Below are 20,908 nucleotides of genomic sequence, written 5' to 3'. Positions count from 1 at the left end.
CGCATTATGTGCCTAACTGTCTACAGTTGTTCTTGATGGTGCTCCCAACCATTCTGTTCTTGTTAATAACTTGCATAAGTTGCCTACCATGGTAAAGCAAAAGGAGGAGATAACCAGCATGAGCATTTAAATTGTACAGTAAGTGATACAGTTAAACAGATAGAAATTAAGGATTTAATATCTCTCTATAAATAATGATTCCCCATAAATGAAATTGGTGGTCTGGCAAAAATAATTAAAGAGTTTTTCATTATCCTCACAAAAAGGATGACAAATGAATTCATCTGAATGTATGGTGTATGAAGTTCAAGTGCCTGCACAACAAAATTATATTTTAATTAGTTTTCACTATTGATAATAAGGTTGGTATCATTAACTGAGTTGAAAGGTAGTTGATCTTGGTCAGTCTCAATCAGACAAAAGAAATCCCTCTCACTGTTTACTTATGATGCTTGCAATATAGAGGTAGTGTATTTTTGGTCACTGTTCCCCTTACCTGCAAATGGATAAGATTAGTTTTATCATCTGAATTAAATGAATATTTTTTTTTTGTTACACTACAAATAAATAGAAAGTTTGATCAAAAAACATGGGTTATCCCATTGCTCTGTTTTTCATAATGAAAGAAAGAGGTAACCAGTCGGTTTTCACATGACAGTGCAGCATTTTGCGTCACATTTAACTTAAAATTGTCTTGTGTAACAGTTCTCTGACTGATATATTAAAAACAAAGATTCCAAGACTTACCAAGCGGGAAAGCGCCGGCAGACAGGCACATGAACAAAACACACAAACACACACACAGAATTACGAGCTTTCGCAACTGGCAGTTGCTTCGTCAGGAAAGAGGGAAGGAGAGGGAAAAATGAAAGGATGTGGGTTTTAAGGGAGAGGGTAAGGAGTCATTCCAATCCCGGGAGCGGAAAGACTTCCCTTAGGGGAAAAAAAGGACAAGTGTACACTCGCACACACACACACACACATATCCATCCGCACATCCACAGACACAAGCAGACATATTTAAAGGCAAAGAGTAAGGGCAGAGATGTCAGTCGAGGCGGAAGTACAGAGGCAAAGAAGTTGTTGAAAGACAGGTGAGGTATGAGCGGCGGCAACTTGAAATTTCAAGTGGTGTAAAGGTAGGTGTTGCCACCAGCTGCATGAATTGCAGCACATTGTGGCACAATGTGGTTGACTAATTGAACCTTGTGCCTGATTAAACATTTGCCCTATCAGCTGGATTTTCTTGGTTCATGTGTGAGTTTGTTGGCAAAAAGAGTGTGGTTCTGAGTGCAATTACAAGGCTAATTGTTTTTCACATTGTATTGGTTGTCATTGTACACTGGGGGTAGCTCTGTCCAAGAGAATGTCACTATTAGTTTTTACCACTCAGGTTGCATTCATGATGTTACCTGTAGCAACAGGTGTCTGTCAATGAGACCTACACAGCATAGTGGAAGCTCCTCGGTAGTACTGTCTGTTTGTAATTGTCAGAAATAATGAATTTCTATGTGATAATGATCAACAGGAGTCATCAATGTGGCAGGGTACAGGAGATGATTATGGCAAATAACCACATGGCCCCAATACACTGTAGAATAATATTTATTACAGGCAAGAGAAAATGTTTGTGAGCATGCAAACCCAACCAAGTCACCAGATGAACTGCTGGTCAAGGAGTCTGTTGAGCCAGGGCCAAGTTGAGCACCAACAGTGATGGATCATGGAGCAATGTTCCTGCAAACATAACATTTTGTGTAACTGATTGACACTGACTTAAATCTAAATATTATATCTGCTTTCTATCAAACATATTTTCTCAGAGAGAAAACTTTGAAAATTAGTTCTTCTGCTGCTACCTTTTTAACCTCTGTACATATTTCCATTTCTCTGGTTTTTCATTCTCACTACTCTCAATGGATGTTCTGATTCAAAATGATAATAGCTGTTATTGTTGGTTTTTTTCATTTTTTCACCATGTCTTTGATCTCTTTCTGAAATTGTGTTGAACATTTGCACATCATCATTTGCATTAAATTCACTGTAATATTAGAAACTAAAATAACCAGTATTAATGCTTCACAATTGCATTTTCAGAAATAAAGTTAGCTGTTCTGCAATTAAACATGATTTCAAATGGTGAAGAACCTGTTGAAGGATGTTGTAAGCTGTACATAATATCCTCAAAATCACTAACATAAACTATCCAACTGGTATGATTCTTACTACAATATGTTCTAAACAGTCTTCCAGTTTCTCTCATATATCTTTCTGCAGGGTCATGTGAAGGATGGTATGCTAAGGTTAGAATACACCTTATTTTTGCATGATCAACAAAATATTTCCAACCTTGAGGTGTAAACTGAGAACCATTATCATATAAAATTGTTTTAGGAATACCCACCTGATGAAAATATGTGTTTGCAAACTTAGAGATGATTTGCTTACTGGTAGCTTTCTTGAGATGAAATTGGTTTATGAACTTTGAAAATACATTAACCAACACAAAATCATAACAAAATCCATTCTTAGACTTAAGTAAAGGTACATCCACAGACATGAGATCAAGGTTATTATTAGGCAGTATGTTTTGCATTTGGCCTCTACTTCTTTGGTTGCTTACCTTCACTCTTTGACATCTGTCACAGCTGCAATCTTCTTCTTGACTCTCCTTCCTATGTTATAAAAATAGATGTTTTCCTGAATCCCTTGTGTGCATTTGGTTGATCCACGGTGACCAAAACTCTCATGCATATAAGTATCAATGCACTGTTCTGGCCAACATAGTTTCCAATACTCTGAGTCAGTCTTATGTCTCCTGATTAAAATACCCTTGTTTCCCTTATAATACCATTCTGTCTTTTCTCCTCCTTTCTTAGCCAACATGCTCTCAAGCAATTTCCAATTTTGATCCTGATTTTGATGACTGTGTATGTCTTTGCAAATTTTCGAGCTCTCTTTTTTCCTTTTTCACACCTCTCAAGCACATAATTTTAAACTCTTTTTCTCCTTCTCCAAAGCTGCTAGATGATTCACTCCCCAAAGGCAGCCATGACAAAGCATCAACAACCACATTGTCTGCACCCCCCTCCCCCTCCCCCACACACAATGCATCTGATTTCACACCTGAACTGAAGCAAAAACAAGACCCAGTGAGCAATTCTGATATGGTACAGCCCACACACCTGAAGATAACATAATGCTCCATGATCAGCATAGATGATGACTTTGTGACCTAGTAAATAATTTTTAAATTAGTTGAATGCCCAATGTACAACCAAAAGTTCTTTCTCACTTACAGTGTATGTCCTTTCATCTTTCTGCAATACTCTACTAACAGATGCAAGAGATCTATGTTCAACAACACCACCAGCTTCAACCTTCTGAAATAAATGTGCACCCAAACCAACATCACTACTGTCTTTCATGATACAAAGGAAGAGACAAATATGGTCTGAACAATATCTGACTTTGACAAAACTGTCCTTTGATCTCATCGAAAGTATCCTGACACTACTGATTCCAGTCCCAAGCAGTATTCTTCTTCAAAAGTTCACACAAACATGGGGCATTCAAAGCTTGACTTCTACAAAATTTTCTATAAAATCCAGTTAACCCAAAAAATGATTTAAGCTGTTTTTTTTTTTGTCATGAGGAGTAGGAAAATTAGCAATAGCATCAAGTTTCTCTCAATCAGGTGTTATTCCTTTTCAAATATTACATGTCCTAAAAAGTTTACTTCTTCTACATCAAATTTAGGCTTACATATTTTAAAATTTATGCCTCCTGATTCTAATTTTGAAAACACATCTCTTACCTGACCCAAAGGTTGTTCACAAGTTTTTTCAGTGACCAGAATGTCATCAACATACACAATTAATTTTGAACTCGCTTCACTTCCTAAGACAGAATCCAGAGCTCTTATGACTTCAGCTACAGATATATTTATCCCAGATGGCATCACACAATACTGAAAACACTTTCATCCATAAAATAATGCTGTATACTTTCAGGAATTAATTTCAAGTGGGATCTGGTGAAATCCAGTGGTCAAGGCCAAACTACTCACATAGTTTGCATAATCAGCTCATCCATGTTCTCAGGATGGTCATTCTCTCTGATAAGGAATTTATTAAGATGTCTAGAGTCCAAAACAATTCTCACTCTACCATTTCTCTTACTTAACATAATTAAGAATTATTGTAAGGACTCCTACTTCTCTAAATTACATCCCATGTGTCCATTTTCTGAATTTCTTTCTCTACATCTTTCCTTTTTGAAAATGGTATATTGTGTGGCTTGAGAAAGAAAGGTTAATGAACTCTTAAGGCAAAGTATGCACTGAGGGCCTTTTACTTTGCCTGGTTTTTCACTAAACACATTTCTAAACTCCAATAACAAATTTCTAAGTTGTTCCTTTTGTAAGTCATTAAGATTCATAGCTTCCCTTGCTTTAGAATTTACTACACTTTCAAAATCCTGATCCTCAGTCTCATCACAATCTATATCAATCATCAAACACTGGGTATTCACATTGGTTCAAAACGTTTTGCAAATAGTTACAACTTTTCCCACAGTTTAAAATACAGAAATTAGTTTTCATGTAAGTATTACTTTTAGGTTCCAAAATTAACAATTCTTTAGCATTCCATCCAAAACAAGCCTCAACTTTCTCTATCCAATACATACCAAGAATTATATTTTCTTCAAAACTAGGCATCACTAAGCATCCATGTTCAAAGGTTTTGCCTTCTATGCTAAACATTAAAAGTACTTCAGATTTTATCAATTTGCTTTGCTTACCTGTAGCTCCACTTACCTTTACACCTACAATGGGCATTTCCACAAAATTCTTACTATATTTTATCTTGTCTCTAAATTGTTCAGATATACCACAAATTAGGCTAACTGTATCAATCAAACAGTTCCCTTCCCACCAATCAATCTTAATCTCAATGTAAGCACAACCAAAAACTGAATCATCATCTCTGTTATTAGTCACCTCATGTAAAAGGTCTCTTTCAATTTCATCAGATGTTGTATCCACACTGTTTTTGGAAGGCCTTATCAACTTTACTTGTGCCATAGGATTACTTTGGTTACTCATGTTGTCAGGTAAAGAGTGAACACAACAAATGGATTCCACAGCACAACTAATGTCACTTATTACAGAAGAAACCCAAAACATATTACTCTCAAAATTACATTACCTACTTAGATCTTCTTTCACTTCATTCCACCAATTTGGATACAAATTTTGACTAACCACAGCTAATTTATCCAGAATGCCCATTTATCTATGTTATCATCAATTTGGTCCCAAACAAATTTCAAAAAGTTTTCACTTTTATTCTCTAGATTACAGATAAATCACCTTTACTGTTGGCATCATTACTCAGCATGGTATTAATGAAAAACTGCTTTGACTGGACTAGTATTCCATGACTCTCTCTTACATCATCATATACACCACTTACCTTACCTGTATTCACAAATAACTCTGAAACTTCATTATTCTTAAATTCCACAAAAACCTGATACTCACAATCATCATCATCAACAACAACAAGAACAACAACAACAACAACAACATATTCTTACAAAATTACTTCACCAACAACATAATTAACAATGCAAGACGCATTTCCTTTAAAATCACACACCTCAACTTATATTTATTTGCAATAGGCTACCAATCTCAGACTTATCAACCTCAGTCATTTCACAACTCTCATTCACATATACACCAAAAATACCACCTAATTAAGATCCAATTCCTTCATCACCTGTTTTGTATACATCGATAACACTGTTTACTGACCAAGAGAAGAAATAATTAGTACACACTACATCAAAATTCTCATTACTCTCACATTCTGGTTTGTGATTCACATCTGTATCACTATAATTCAAAATAATATTCCATAACTTTTGATCAAAACATAAATGAGGAATCTGATATTCCTTCTGTTCAACATCAGATACATGTGCCACGTTATTAACACTGTTATTATTGTCTAATTGCATGTGTAAATTGGGGGTTTTGTACTTGTGTTTCCCCACCCCAAAACTGTGGAGGTGTACTACCATTTTCCTGAGTAGTTACTTCTATGATTATTTCTCCTATTAAATTGACGGTGGTTATCTCCATTATTCCTATTCTGGTGATGTTCAAAATTTCTGTCTCTGTTACCATTTTGACCTTCATAGAAGTTACCACTATATCTGTTTCTGTAGTTGTTACCATTGTGATCTCTATCATTTCAGTAATTACATTACATGTTTCTTTCTACCATTGTGATCTCAGTGATTTCAGTGATTATATTATGTTTCTTTCTACTGCCCTGTCCAGCCTGTCAGCATATTATAAAAACTGTTCAAGGCATTCGTCAGGTCTGTGTACTAAATCCCACTGCAATCTTTCTGGTAATCTCCTTTTTAGTGCATCAATCAATGTCATTTCTTCAAATGGTTTGTCCAGGTGTGTTGATTTCTTAATTTTATTCTTACAAAACTCTTTCAGAGTACTGTCCCTATTCATATAATTACAACCATTCAGAAATTCACTTTTAATTCTCCCTTGTTCAGCTTCTGACCAAAATTTATTTAAAAAGCTATTTTTGAAACTTTAATATGTCTCCCACTGACTTAAATTTAGATTTACCCAAGACAGAACTTTGCCTTCAAGACATAATTTAACAAATTTAATTTTTTAATCATCATTCGTGCCTGACACAAAACTATCTCTACAGTGGTGCAGAAAATCCACTGGATGTAAGTAAATTGTCTGATGAAAAACTTTTTAATCCATCTGACAATCCATTTTTCAGCTCTGGAACCTGATTTGTAAGTTGGTCTATTTGGTATTGTACCCTGTACTTTATACCATTGTTTTCAGTTTTCAGGTCATTTAATTGTCCTTGCAGTGTAGTAAATTTTTCAGTTAACTTATCATTAACTGTTTGAAATTTGCTATTGTTATCTGTTTTTATTTCAGCTAACTGATCATTAACTGCACTAAATTTGTCATTGTCATCCATCTCCATTTCCTCTAATTTTACTAAAATCAACTGCAAAATATTTGCTTTCACTGTTTCTTTGCTGACTAAACATTCACTTGGTTCAATGTTCTGGCCAGGTCTTACATCTTTCACTTTATCACTGTTGATACAACTTTGTTGGGCAGTCCTCGGGTCTTTTTTCTTTGAGTAATTGGAATTTTATATAAACTGAAGTTGACACAAAACACTGTCCTTTCTTCTTCTGCAACAGACAAAACTTTGTTATCAATCAACTGAGCCTGGCTGATGCACACACTTATAATCTTACCCTCCCACATGTCACCACTAAATTTCTCTGTCTCTGTAAAAGTTTCGAAAGCTTTGAGAGGCATGACATATACAAAAGAAAAACTTTTTACTTATCTTCATTTTCTATCATTGTTGGCTGCAGTTCTCACGTTAGGGGTACATTCTTGAAGCTTCCAGTTGATCTGAGTAATTGATGAAATATTTTCTGTTGCTATGACTTCCTTTTATTTTATTCCATTCTTCTATATCACGCTGACTTCACAATCTCCATTTTCATAAAACCAACAATTACATTGTTACTAATAAAATGAAAATAAAAATATGTGCATTTCCATCAGAGTCATGCCCACTACTACCTACATTCAGCAGTACTCACAATATTCCAAAGAGTTCACAAAGCAAAAGAGTTAACAAACTTCCTTGACAAAAGAATAATTTACACAAAGTTATATCATTATTTTATAAATGATTACTGAACTAGATTTAATAATTAGCATTAGATTGTGCAATTAATAATACAAATTTTAAGTATACAAGATATTTCGTAGTTTCAAATACTTCTAAAAGAGGAGTAATTTTAGCTGTACATATCTATAATAACTTTTTATACATTTTAGCCTGAAATATAATACATTGTATACAAAACAATATGAAATTAATTTAGCTAAACAGCTGATATAATGTTCGCCTTTACAGGAATCAAAAGTATAGATACAAAAAAAAAAAAAAAAAAAAAAAGGTAATGTTAGAGGATTACAACAGGTCAAGTAATTTGCCTAAATAACAAACCACTGATTTTCATATGCAGTGATTGTGCCTGATAGTGACCCAGATTGGTTCCATAGAATTTACATCAGGTGAATCTGGTCTTCAGGATATCAATGTGAGTTCACAATAATGCTCTTCAAAGCAGTGTAGCATGGTCTAGCTCTGAGATACAGACAATTATACTACTGAAATATGATATCACTGTTGGGGAAGACATCAAGCATGAAGGAATGCTGGTGGTTCGCAGCTGTCAGAATGTCTTTGATTACTACCTCAGGTCCCACGTAAGTGGAGAATGTGTCCTACAGAATAATACTGCTCCCACTAGCCTGTGTCTGTGGCACACTGCACATTTTGACCCACTGCTCACCTCTTTGTCAATGTTTGTGAAGAAGACCATTGAAATAGTGGAGCAAAAATGTGATTCACCAGAAGAGCCAACCCATTTCCATTGATCGACAGTTCAATCCTGATGGTCCTGTGCCCACTGCAATCATGACTGATGATGTCAAGGCTCAGTGTGTGAACACATAGGGATAGTCTTCAGCGGAGCTATATGTTCAACAATGTATGATGAATGGTGTGCTCTGAAACACTTGAATATGCACCAGCAGTGAGCTCTTTCAGCAGAGATGCCGCAGACCAACATTGACTCTCCTTATAGAGCAGACAAGCCTTCTAACCCCATGTTCTGTCAAGAGTCATGGATATCCAACCATTTAGTGCCCATTGGTAGTTTTACTGTCCTTCTACCTCTTTCCATGAATGCTCACAACAGTAGCAAGAGAACATTCAATCAGTTTTACCATTTTCAAGATACTTCTTCACAGGCTCTGTGCAATAATAATTTGTCCTTTGTCACAGTTGGGTATTTCAATGGATTTCCCCATTTGCAGCACATATCTTTGCTATGGTGGTCTACCATCTGTGTCTGCTCCATTTACAAACTTTTGTTAGCACATTACATGCCCACAATGGCACCTGATGGCATCTAACATCACAGTGGGCAGTGGTCATAATGCTTTGGCTTATCACTGTATTTTATACAGTATTGTGAACCAATGTTTGGCTTTCCAGGCCACTGTCAAACAACTGAACACTGAACACACAATCCACACGTCAGCAAGTCTTTTTAGCTGTACAAAGCCAATTATTTCCAAAGATATGGAAAGATTTGAAGAATATACATCAGTAAAAAAACACATAATTGCAATGCATCAATCTGATGTGGGCACAATACACACAATATTATTTAATAATGCACTGAATGTTTTATACTCTTATGATATCAGTACAAATCTATAAACACATTGCTTATGTCTGCAGAATCTAAAGTATCAGATATGATGATGTTGTCTTCAGTCCAGAGACTGGTTTGATCCAGCTCTTCAAATATATCATTAAATAACACTTTGTGTTTTGTCTCTGTGTTAGACTGAAGCATTGCATCCTGTGCTTTTTGTATAGATACCTAATCTTTAAATCATCACATATATTTGGAAATAACAATCTTTTTACAGATAGTAACTCTTTCTAATTTGTTCAGACTGTCTGCCCAGTCTTGAGTTTTCTGATGATGGCAGAGAAATTTGAAAACTGGTTGTCAACAAAAAATAAAATAAATGTTATTCTAGAACATTAATCCTGTATGTTTCAAACTTCTGAAGGAATATTCCATGAATGTTAACTAAAATAACTCTCAACATAATTAATGGTTATGAAATTTAATGAAACAGTTTGACATCACTTGAATTCATTCAGAAGTGTTAAACACACAATGTAAAGAATATGCCATGACAATAATGGAAATCTGTGTCAGACCAGGATTTGAATCAAGATTTGCATTTTTATCAGTAGCTCGTTTACACTCCAGAAATAACAGGAGGGAGGAATGAATCAAACAATGGGAAATCCAGATGAAATGTAACAATATTATGAGAAGGAAAGTTGCCACTCACTATATAGAGGAGATGCTGAGTCGTAGGTAGGCACAATAAAAAGACTCTCACAATTAAAGCTTTTGGCCATTAAGGCCTTCTTCAAAAGTGTGTGTGTGTGTGTGTGTGTGTGTGTGTGTGTGTGTGTGTGTGTGTGTGTGTGTGTTTTTTTGTGTGCGTGTATTGTTGACAAAGGCCTTAATGACCAAAACTTTAATTGTGACAGTCATTTTGTTATGCCTATCTGTGACTCAGGAGGGAGAAATGAGCTCAACTGAAAATTTGAATCAATCCTAGCAGCTTCCAAGGATGACCTGAGGTGATTAAAGTGAATATTTGTGATTAGTAGAAGACTTGGTTTGAATCACTGTGTGACACAGATGAGTAGATCAGGTAACTAGTGAGGAGGTACTGGATCAGACTGGAGAGAAAAGAAACTTGTAGCACAATTTTCAGATGATAATGCACATTGTGAGGCAGTAAGGAATAATTAATTTGTTAATGAAGGAACATGCAGAGAGTAAAAACTGTGAAGGGCGACCAGAGCATGGCTAGAACAGTGAGCTTCAAATGGATATAAGGCTGCAGTAGTTATTTAGAGGTGAAGAGGCTTGCACAGGATAGAGTCACTTGGAGAATTGCTTTCAACCAGTCATTGTGCTACTGAGCACAAAAGCATGACAAATACATGTTCAGTGGTCAGTGATTTACCATATATAAAAATATACTTCATTATTGCGCTTTAAACTGTATGTAGTCTGAGCTGCTAATATTGGCGTGAATCTTGACTACTACTGGTCTCGGTTCTGAAACATGTTCTTTGAACAAGTCTTAAGTGTGAAAGTTAAAAATTTCCTGGTATACAGACTGTTCAATGAAATTTCAAGGTGGCAGCAAGTTTTGACATCTAGCAGTACACCCAAAATTTTTTTGAAAATGTTTCCTCAATCTTGTTTCATTGCATTGTTTTGCAGCCATCAGTTGAACATCTTGCCCAAGAAGTTTTTAAGGATCCACCAGAAGAGGAAGAGGAAGATGAAAGTGAAATTAAAGGAAAACCAGATTATCATAAATTAAAACTGGAGAGACAATTTGCTGCTCTCTCAAGACGTTTAATAAAATCTGTTGTAAACAAGATAGAAGCATGCGATCTAAGACGAAAAATTATGAAGCCTCCATTGCCAGGTAACTTCTTTTTTCGTACCACACTGTTGACAATAATTTCAGGTCACATCAAATTTTTCCAGATGCTTCCTTGATAATTTAGACCAACCTGCCTGTAAAGTAAAGAATAAGAAAGTATTATGTGCACATGGTAATTTTTTTTAACCTCTCAAAAGAGTAATATAACTGTATCAGTAGCTTCCAAAGAGTGCATTGGACCTATTTTATCATGTAGTCAGTGAAATAAAAAGTTATAAGTTAAAATAATGGAAGAAAGACGGTAGCCACTCATCATATAGTTGACGAGTTGAGTGCTCGGAAAGTACACAAGTATGGTTGAAAACATTACTGATCGTTTAGACACTGTCCATCATCAGAGCAGACTAAAACAATGTGGGAGATAGGGTAATACACAGGACAGAGATTACTGCAAAAACATTGTCCACAAGTTAGTAAGAGGTGGGAGGTCAGAGTGGGGATGGGCATTGGAGGGAATAGACAGGTCAGAAAATAAATTGTATACTAAACTAAAAGGGAGTGAAGAAAGGAATGGTTACTGTGAAGCAATTCTGAGACCAAAGAAATTAAATGCAAATTAAAGCCAAGTGGCTGATGAGAACCAGGGACATTTTGTAATCCCAGTTCCCACCTGCGGTGTTCTGAGAAAATGGTGTCTGGGTGAAGATTCCAGATGGCTTGTGTGATGAAACAGGTCACAACTGTCATGTTGTGGAGCATGCTTTGCAAAAGGATATTGTATGTTGCCAGTATCCACACATTCATCATAACTGATAACTTGGTGATAATTGTGTCAATATAAAAGACCAAACAATGGTTACATGACAGCTGGTACTTGACATGTGACATTTCAGAGATGGCTCTCCCTTTGATAGTATATGTTTTGCTAGTAACAGGGCTGGTATAAGTGGTGGTAGAGTGGTGCATAGGGCAGTCTTACAATAGGTTCAACCACAGGGTTAGAAGATATAGGGTAGGGAAATGGTGCAGGTGGAGCAAAGGATCTGACAAGGATTTTGTAGAGATTTGGACAGCAACAAAAAGTTATTATAGGTGTGGTGGACCGAAGCTATGCCTGACTGGACCTCATTTCAAGGCATGATTTTATGAAGTCATAGCCTTGTCAAAGTTGCTGATCAACATATTCAAGACCAGAATGATACTGAGTGACAAGAAGTGTACTCCTAAGTTGTTTTCTGGAGGGTTTAGAGGTACCAGGAGTGGATGTGCTGGCTGGGACCTCTGTTTCTGAACTGGACTGCTCCGCTGGGGTAATTATGCCAGTGAAGGCTGAGATGAGAATAGTGGTGAATTGTTGTAAAGTTGCCTCAAATGCCAAGACTGTATGGGAGGGCAACTGTCAAAAATTAAGTACTTCTGATTGTTAGTAGGTTTAATGTGAATAGAAGTGTGTTGCTGACTTTCAGTAAGGATGATGTCAACATTAAGGAAGAGTGGCATGGGACTGGGAATAAGACCATATGAAATTTAATTGCAAGAATCTATTGAGACATTTCAATAATTTTAACAGGTCAGCCTCACCATGTGGCAAAGATGTCATAAATGTATCTAAATCAAACGAGGGCTATAGGCTCATGGATCTTAGGAAATCCCCTTTCAAATGACCAATGGAAAGGTTAGCATAGAAAAGAGCCATCCTGGCTCCACTTGCCATGATCCTTACCTGTTTGTATCTGTCCCTCAAAAGTAAAGCATTTGTTGGTAATTATAAAGTTGATTAAGACAAGCAGAAGGGAAGTCATCAGTTCAGAGTCAGGCAGGTGCAGAATGAGGAAATGTTCAGCAGCAGTCAGAAAATGTGCATTGGGGTGTTGGTATAGAGGGAGGTGGCATCAGTAGTGACAAACAAAGTGTGTGGTGGGAGCAGGATGGGCACAGATTTCAGACACTCTATCAAATGGTTGTTGTCTTTAATATAGGAGGAAAGTCTTTGTACTTTAGGTTTCAGGTTCAGTGCTCTTAAGCCAGAGTGAGCAAAGTGGTGCAGTGAATAGCACACTGGACTCGCATTTGGAGGACTACATTTCAAACCAGCATCCAGCCTTCCTGATTTAGGTTTCCTGTGATTTTCCTAAATTGCTTCAGGAAAATGCTGGGATGGTTCCTTCAAAAGGCCACAGCCAATTTCCTTCCCCATCCTTCCCTAATCAGAGCTTGTACTACATCTCTAATGACCTCATTGATGAAACATTAAACACTAATCTCCTCTTCCTCCTCCTCCTCTTAGCCAGCAACTGTGCGACAATCAGAGTGATTCAATTTTTGGATCTTAGGAAGAAGGTAAAAGCAATTCTGGTAACTGGAATGCAAAGTTTTTGTTAATCATGCCTTTTGCATTCTTGTGGAGATATTTCTATAGTAAAGATCATCCCCTAACAAATATTTCTTTATATCAAGCCAATAAATGAAATACCAGTTTTCATAAATTTAGCTCTAAAATTATTTTTAATGTAACAAAATATTTTATTAAAAATTTCCATGCACTATTGCACTACCTTAGGCACTGACTTACCAGAAACACTGAAATATGTATTTCTTTTTATTTCTGTACCAGAATTCAAATTTCAGTTGTCACAGATGTAACCTTAAAAATCCTTAGTAGTTCTTTAGTAATTTTTTATTTTCAAGGAAACTGTCACCCACTGTTTTACCCCCTTAGTGGCTGAATTTCCAAAAATGCTGTAACATGTATTTTTCATTTTCTGACTGAGAAACAAAATACCATTTATCATACTACTAGCTTCAAAATTCCCTTAATAGTAAGATACTTTCAAAAAGCCTTTCAACCTCCATTTCACCCAATTAGGAGTGCAATTTCAGACAATCACTTCCTAAATAATACCCGCAGTATCAGATCCACACCCTCTGCAAACTTCAAGTTTCTTTTCTTAGCAGTTTGTGCTGGATGATGATAAGTCAGTGAATCAGTCTGTCCCTATTTCACCTCCTTACAGGCTGAATTTCCAAAATGAGTGATACATGTATTTTTTCATCCATAACTGAGATGCAAAATATGATATTTCAAAGATTTAGCTTTAAAAATACCTTCACAGTGAAATATTTTCGTAAAATGTTTCACCTCCCACTTCACTCCCTTAGGGGTTGAATTTAATAGTGATATATTTTCAAAAAAAGCTTTCACCCCAATATTAACCCTAATAAGGTTAAATTTCCAAAAAAATTGAAACACATATTTCTTTATTTCTGACTGAGAAACCAAATACCAATTTTCACAGGTGTAGCTGCAAAATTGCCTTAATAGCAACATTTTTCAGAAAAACACTTCATCTCTGTTTCAGCTCCTTAAGGTCAGAATTTTAATGAATCCCTTCTTAAATAATGTCTACAGTACAAGAGCCACACTCTCTCCAACTTTCAAGTTTCTACCATTATAGATTTGGGCTGGGCAATGATGAGTCAGTCAGTCAGCTGGGACATTGCCTTTTATATACAGACATTATTGTTCTTATTATTGTGTTGGCTTTGATGACACCATTTGCATCTAAATATGTTTCAAGGTGAACTAAAACATTTGTATTTGTATATGCTCTAACCAAGGAAAGATGAGGGGCAGATAAGCGTTGTAGGTTGCCCCGTAAGTAGCAAAACATATACTATCAGTGGAAGAGACATCTGTAAATCAACACACATTGTATACAAGGCATTATGTAAAAACTGTTTAGCTTTTTATTTTGGCATGATGCCACCAAGTTATCAGCTAGGATGAATGGTTGTAGCTGAAGGATGTCCTGAGCAAAGCATTCAATTGCATTCCTGTTGACATATTAATAAGGAAAATGGAGTTAAATGAGGTGATGCATTCTTATTTAAGCAATGTAAAACAGTTTGTCTCAGTCATAAATATAAGTTATTCCATAATGGAAACCAGCACAAGTGTTCCACAAGGATCTATTCATGGACCCTTCTTCTTCATTGCAGCAATCAATGCTTTTCCTAGTAACATAGCTCATTCTGTCATATGTTATGCAGATGATACAGTGCTACTTACCACACATTGGAGAATCTCAGACCTGAATAAGATAACAAAAGAAAGTCTTGATACAGCCTTGGACAGGTTTGCAGCTTGTGCATATTACGTGTCATAAAACCATAGTAACGCACTTTAAGAGTCAAAATGAACATTTATTTCGGCACTAAACAGAGCAAATACAGAAGTGGACGTTGAACATGGTGCAAGAGAACAAAGACAGAATGCAAAGCCAAAGAGAATAATCAAAGAAGTGTCACTTCCCCCCCCCTCCCCCTCTGGCAGTCAACTGGGTAAACCTAGCACATGTCCACCAAAAACTTTTTTGTGCCAGCACAGCGGGCGGAGGCGGTATACAGCACTCGATGTGAGTGGCTCAGGCATGTTGTTGTCACGGTCTCGCACAGCAGACAGCTGTGTAGGTGGTGGCAAGTTGATGGGGGCCATGGAGGTGGCAGTAGCAGGCGAGGCGTCGGCAGATACAGGTCAGCAGGGAGCGGCGGAAAGTGGTCCCAGGAGGAATCACACAGGCTTTACTCATTGAACAGAAACCATATTTGCTCGTGCAGATTCAGTTACCAGTGCCATTGCTGATTGCTGAGACCCACAAAGGGAGGTGTGCATGGAGTGGTGAGAGGGGGGCGCACAAGCAGTGGCAGTTGACTGACCTTGGCATTCCAGGATGGTATGTGTGGAGCGTCAGCAGCAGGCAACGACCGAGGGTGCAGCACAGTAGCCACGAAATGCGAGGGATCCTGTGAAGCGAGGACATAAGCGTCCATGCTGGGGCGAAGTGAAGTGGGTGGGGTGTCGGCAGCAGAAGATGATGGAGTGTATGGCGCAGCAGCCATGCCATTCGAAGGGTCCCACAGAGCAAGAACAGTGCCGGCCTGCAGGTCCAACTGCATTGATGCAGAACTGGCAGCAGGGGAAGTACAGCTCAACACAGGAGCGAAGCAGAGTGAAGACACTGTAGGAAAGGGAGGCGGCATTGAAAGAAGCAACTCTGCAGAGAGGCTGCATAAGGTACTCTGTGCATGAGCCAATGCAGTGGAGGCACTAGCAATGCAGGAGTGTAACTTTGTGTTATGTGTGGAGAGCCCATCGATCTGTTTGCAGATGTCTGGTAAATTGGGGAGACGTGCTGTAATACCTTTGAGCAGAGAATCACATATGGAAAATGTAGCCAAGGAGCAAGTGTGCATGAGTGTAATTGGATGTGTCTTTTAGTTTGTAGCATATTATGTATCAGAGGATGACCTAATGGGTTGGTTCTGAAGGCCACAAATGAAACAAACAACATAAAAACACACACACACCTGACCTAGATGTGTTGTCCATGACAGTGCTCTCCTTATAGAGCTTAGTATGCACTTATACACTGCTCAGTATCATTGCTGCAATTTTTTGTCACAGACTTTTTGTGGCAGACTGTTTTGTCCTTTCTCACAAACAATCATGACTTCATCTAGATGTGATTCGAGGAAACCAAAAAGTTGGCTGTTGATTCCTCTGCCATTCTGCTGAAAAACTTCCCTCATACAAACGAATCAAAGCTGCATCCCTTTCTGAAAAAGTTCGTTGGAAAACTTCTACATGCAAAACAAAACAAAAAACCACAGTTTTTGGATTGACATCACCTAAACCTCTGTAGAAGTCTTTACAAATCTTTTATAATAATCAATAAGGAATTTCTCAGTCCCATTCCATCCTCTGTTTTAAAGGTGTCAAAAAGATCATGCCATGTCTGCTACCATCTTTAAGAAGCTTTTGAATCCACCAAAGTTTATGAGTAATGCTGGTACTTTTCAGTTGGTGCACTTTAGTTGTACATTACTGGTCCCAAAGAGCATATGCCACTTTCTTGTCAGTGGAGATTTGTTTATGAGTCATATATATAATTTCAAAGTGTTGAAACAAATAATATCTGAATATTTTAAGCTACATGCAACCCGAGCATTCTATGCTGAACACATTCCACCTGTTTTTATTACATCAAATGAAGTGGAGTGTTCATACACACCTAGTTTGAATGAGGCTGCATTATTCCATATAGAACTGTGCTACCAAAGAGTTGTGCCATTTGCTGATAGATGGCTGTGGCATCCCTTTTACAATGCTGGTGGAAATCCAGTTTGTGCGAAATACTTATAATTTATACCCACAAATGGCCGTTGTGAATCGGTCTGTGTAATAGTGGAACTTGCACCAAAACCCCTACTGTAGTTTCTGCAACTAACTCGAACGTACAGACAGAAACTTTGGTGGGGGGATGTACAAACTTCTGTTCCAGTGGAATCTATGGTATGAGTGTCAGACTAGGTTCCAGAAAGTGGAGGAGAGGAAAGGCTTAGACCAAATAGAGTACGGAAACAGTAATTGAATGTTCCATCATTTCTTGTGGAAAGTTCTGCACAAGCTAATATGGCAGATGAATATCCACCCACCTGAAGAAAGACCATAGAAATTGGGGAATACAAATAGACTCTACTTCTGCAAACCACCTCCTTAAATGAGGGCACAGTTACAAGATGCAATGTGAAGTCATTAAGTCTTACATAACATACACAAAATAAGGAAGGTGAACTACATTGAAATACCTGCCCAGCCAGCCGCGCAGTGTAACAAGCTGCTTTCCGAACAGTCCCTGGTATGAATCTGCCTGGCAGATTAGAGTTGAGTTCCAATTTTCCAGCCAGCCTGTGGATGGATTTTAAGGCAGTTTTCCATCTGCCTCGGCAAATGCGGGCTAGTTTGCCTTATTTTGCCTTAGTTACACTATGTGCTGTGCAAACACTGTCTCCGTGTATGTGTAAACCGCAATTATTCTACCATGCAAACATTTGGGGTTACACTGGTCTGGTATGAGACTTTCCTTGGGGGGTTTCCACTGGGGGCCAAACCGTACAATAACCCTCCGTTTGGTGTGGGTCAGTGGTGGGGTAAGTGGACTGCTGTGGCCTGGTGGGACAAAGCCCCTCTGTTGTTTCTAGGTCCCCATTTTAATACACACACACACACACACTGAAATAATAGAAATTAATAAACATTTGTTTACTAGCCTGAGCTTAATACTGAATGATCAGACACAGTTCCCTTGATCACTGCTTCTCACTGGAGTTACTGCTAATAAACCCTACGAGACTGCTTTATAAATTACTCATCTACGCACATGTCTTATTTTCTCCTTTGTTTCAGTTGTTGTTGCACTTGCCATGCTAACCTGACATTGTTTAATTACAGTTGTTTATAGTCATTATATTGTACCTGTTTATGATACTGCACCTTTTGAGAATAAGATTATGTTATTCATTACCCCCATGGAACACATCACTCAGTCCTACCAGATATTGTTCAGATTGTTTTCCTCTTAGAATCATTATTGTAATTTGTTATGTAATTCATTATTTAATATGTCATTTATTGCACAAAACCCAATTACATTTACATCACATGTTTACTGCAATAACCATTCTTGTATTAGTCATAAATCAAGCACTAACAGTTGAAGGGCACTTTTTCAAAACTCAGTAACTGTAAAAAATTTCACAATTGAGTTAGGAAGGCATAATTTTGACCTAATATATCAATATATTTTATTACGATGATTTATTAATGTCAGTGACATATAGTAATCATGTAAAAATTAAAATATTCAAAAATATCTATCTACACAAAAATAGAAAAACTCTTTTCATGGAAAACTTTGTTGCAATTATCAAGTTGAAAAAACACTCCTCATTTGTCAGCTTGCAGAACCATGTGAAACAGTAGCATGGTTGTACAATTTTAAAATCTTTGATCCCACAATCACAGCCACAAATATTTATCTTTGTACTAACAATGAGGTAATAAATGGAAACAGGTTTGTAAAATAATAAATATTACAGAACAACAACAATTTTGAAAATGATTGACTGCTACTCACCATAAAGATGCCATGCTGAGTTGCATACAGGCACAATTAAAAGCCTATTACAAACTAAGGTTTTGGCCAAATCCTTCTTCAGCTAAGAAAGGAAAACACTCACACACACACACACACACACACACACACACACACACACACACACACACAAGGCTGCCATGGTCAGAGTTGAAAAACTGTGGGGGAAATGGGAGTCAGGAGTGGAAAAATAAATGAGCAGAAAGGAGAAAAGATTGGTGGGTGTGATGACAGAGGAAAACAGTGAGGGTAAGGGGATATGAATTGGGGAGATTATGTGACAGACCTAAACCCATATTTAAGGATGTTGAGCTTGTCAAAGACCTACCTCCTTCTCCCAATTGCTGCAATGGAAATACCTCTTCACAACAAATCCCTCCTACCAAAGCCAACGTAATCCCAACATTGACGCCTGCTTCTCCCAGTTCATATCACCATCCAACCATGATTCTCCTGCTCTCCCATCTCACCATCCACCGATCACCTTCCAGGAGTTTCTTACCAAGAAATTGGTCATACCATTGTTCCCCACATCCTTTCTAGGAACATCAACCTTTCTGCAGATGGAAAGCCAACCACACACAGCTTCAAAACAGATCCTCACCTAATCATCCTACTTGCAGGCAAAGGTTCCACCAGTCATCATGAATTGCAGTAACTACCTGGTGGAAGACCTTTTCCAGTTGTCTGATTCCTCCACATATAAATTCTCCTAAAGTGACCCCATCCTAGAAGTTGAACATAATCCCTAATCCCTCCTTCAAGCCTGCACATCCTACAACATCCTGCACACCCACATGCTCCTAAAAATCAACAATCTGGACGCCCTATTGTAGTTGACTATTGCGCCATCACTGAAAGAATTCTGCTCTTGTTGATGAATGCCAACCAACTGCCCAAAACCTAACCTATCACTTCAAGGATACCAATCACTTTCTTCACTGACTTTCCACCATCCCTGCCCTTTTACTTCCTGGATCGCTACTCGTCACTGTTGATGCCGCATCCCTATACTCCAGCATCCAATATGCCCATGGTCTTCCCACAATTGAACACTCCCATTACCAACATCCTTCAGACTCCAAACCCACTACCTCATTAGTTATAAATTACCAACTTTATTGTAACAGACAACTACCTTTCCTTTGAAGCAAATATAGACAAATAAATATGCAACACAGCCATTGGCACCAGCATGGCATCTTCCTATGCCAACCTATTTATGGGACACCTAGAGGAAAACTCCACAGCCTCCCAAAACCCCAGACCCCTGGTATGGTTCAGATTCATTGATGACATCTTCATGACCTGGACTCAGGACAGAGACACTCTGTCCTTATACCTTCACAGTTCAGCAACTTCTATCCCATCTGCTTCAAATGGTCTCCTCAACCTATCATGCCACCTTCTTGGACATTGACATCCTCCTCTCTGAGGACTCAATTCACATCTTTGACCACATTAAACTCACTAACCACCAAAGTGCCTGCATTTTAACAGCTGCCATCCCTTCCACACCAAAAAATCCCTCCCATTCAGTCTGACCACCTGGGAACAGCATATCTGCAGTGACAAGAATTCCCTTGCCCAGTATGCTGAAAGGCCCTCACAGACAGACATTATCCTCCAGACATAGTCCGCAAACAGATTTCCTGTGCCATATAACCACACACCCCCAATTCTTCTACTACCCCCAAGAACCAGCTGCAAAGGAGCACCCTCTTCATAAACCAGTACTACCCCAGACTCGAACAAC

At 37.8% G+C, this 20,908-nt stretch overlaps 1 protein-coding gene across 1 annotated transcript in view; it reads left to right on the top strand.

The window, feature by feature from the left end:
- The window catches only part of LOC126266661 (uncharacterized), a 272,935-nt gene that overhangs the window by 245,682 nt on the left and 6,345 nt on the right, over nt 1-20,908 (top strand). The window contains exon 11 of the mRNA XM_049971077.1: nt 10,990-11,200. Within this exon, the coding sequence (XP_049827034.1) occupies nt 10,990-11,200 (211 nt within the window). The remainder of the gene's footprint in view (nt 1-10,989; nt 11,201-20,908) is intronic.

This window comes from Schistocerca gregaria, chromosome 4 (genome assembly GCF_023897955.1).
Source record: "Schistocerca gregaria isolate iqSchGreg1 chromosome 4, iqSchGreg1.2, whole genome shotgun sequence".
Classification (NCBI taxonomy): domain Eukaryota; kingdom Metazoa; phylum Arthropoda; class Insecta; order Orthoptera; family Acrididae; genus Schistocerca; species Schistocerca gregaria.
The sequence above is the reverse complement of the archived record's forward strand: the minus strand, read 5'-3'. Positions and strand labels throughout refer to the sequence as shown.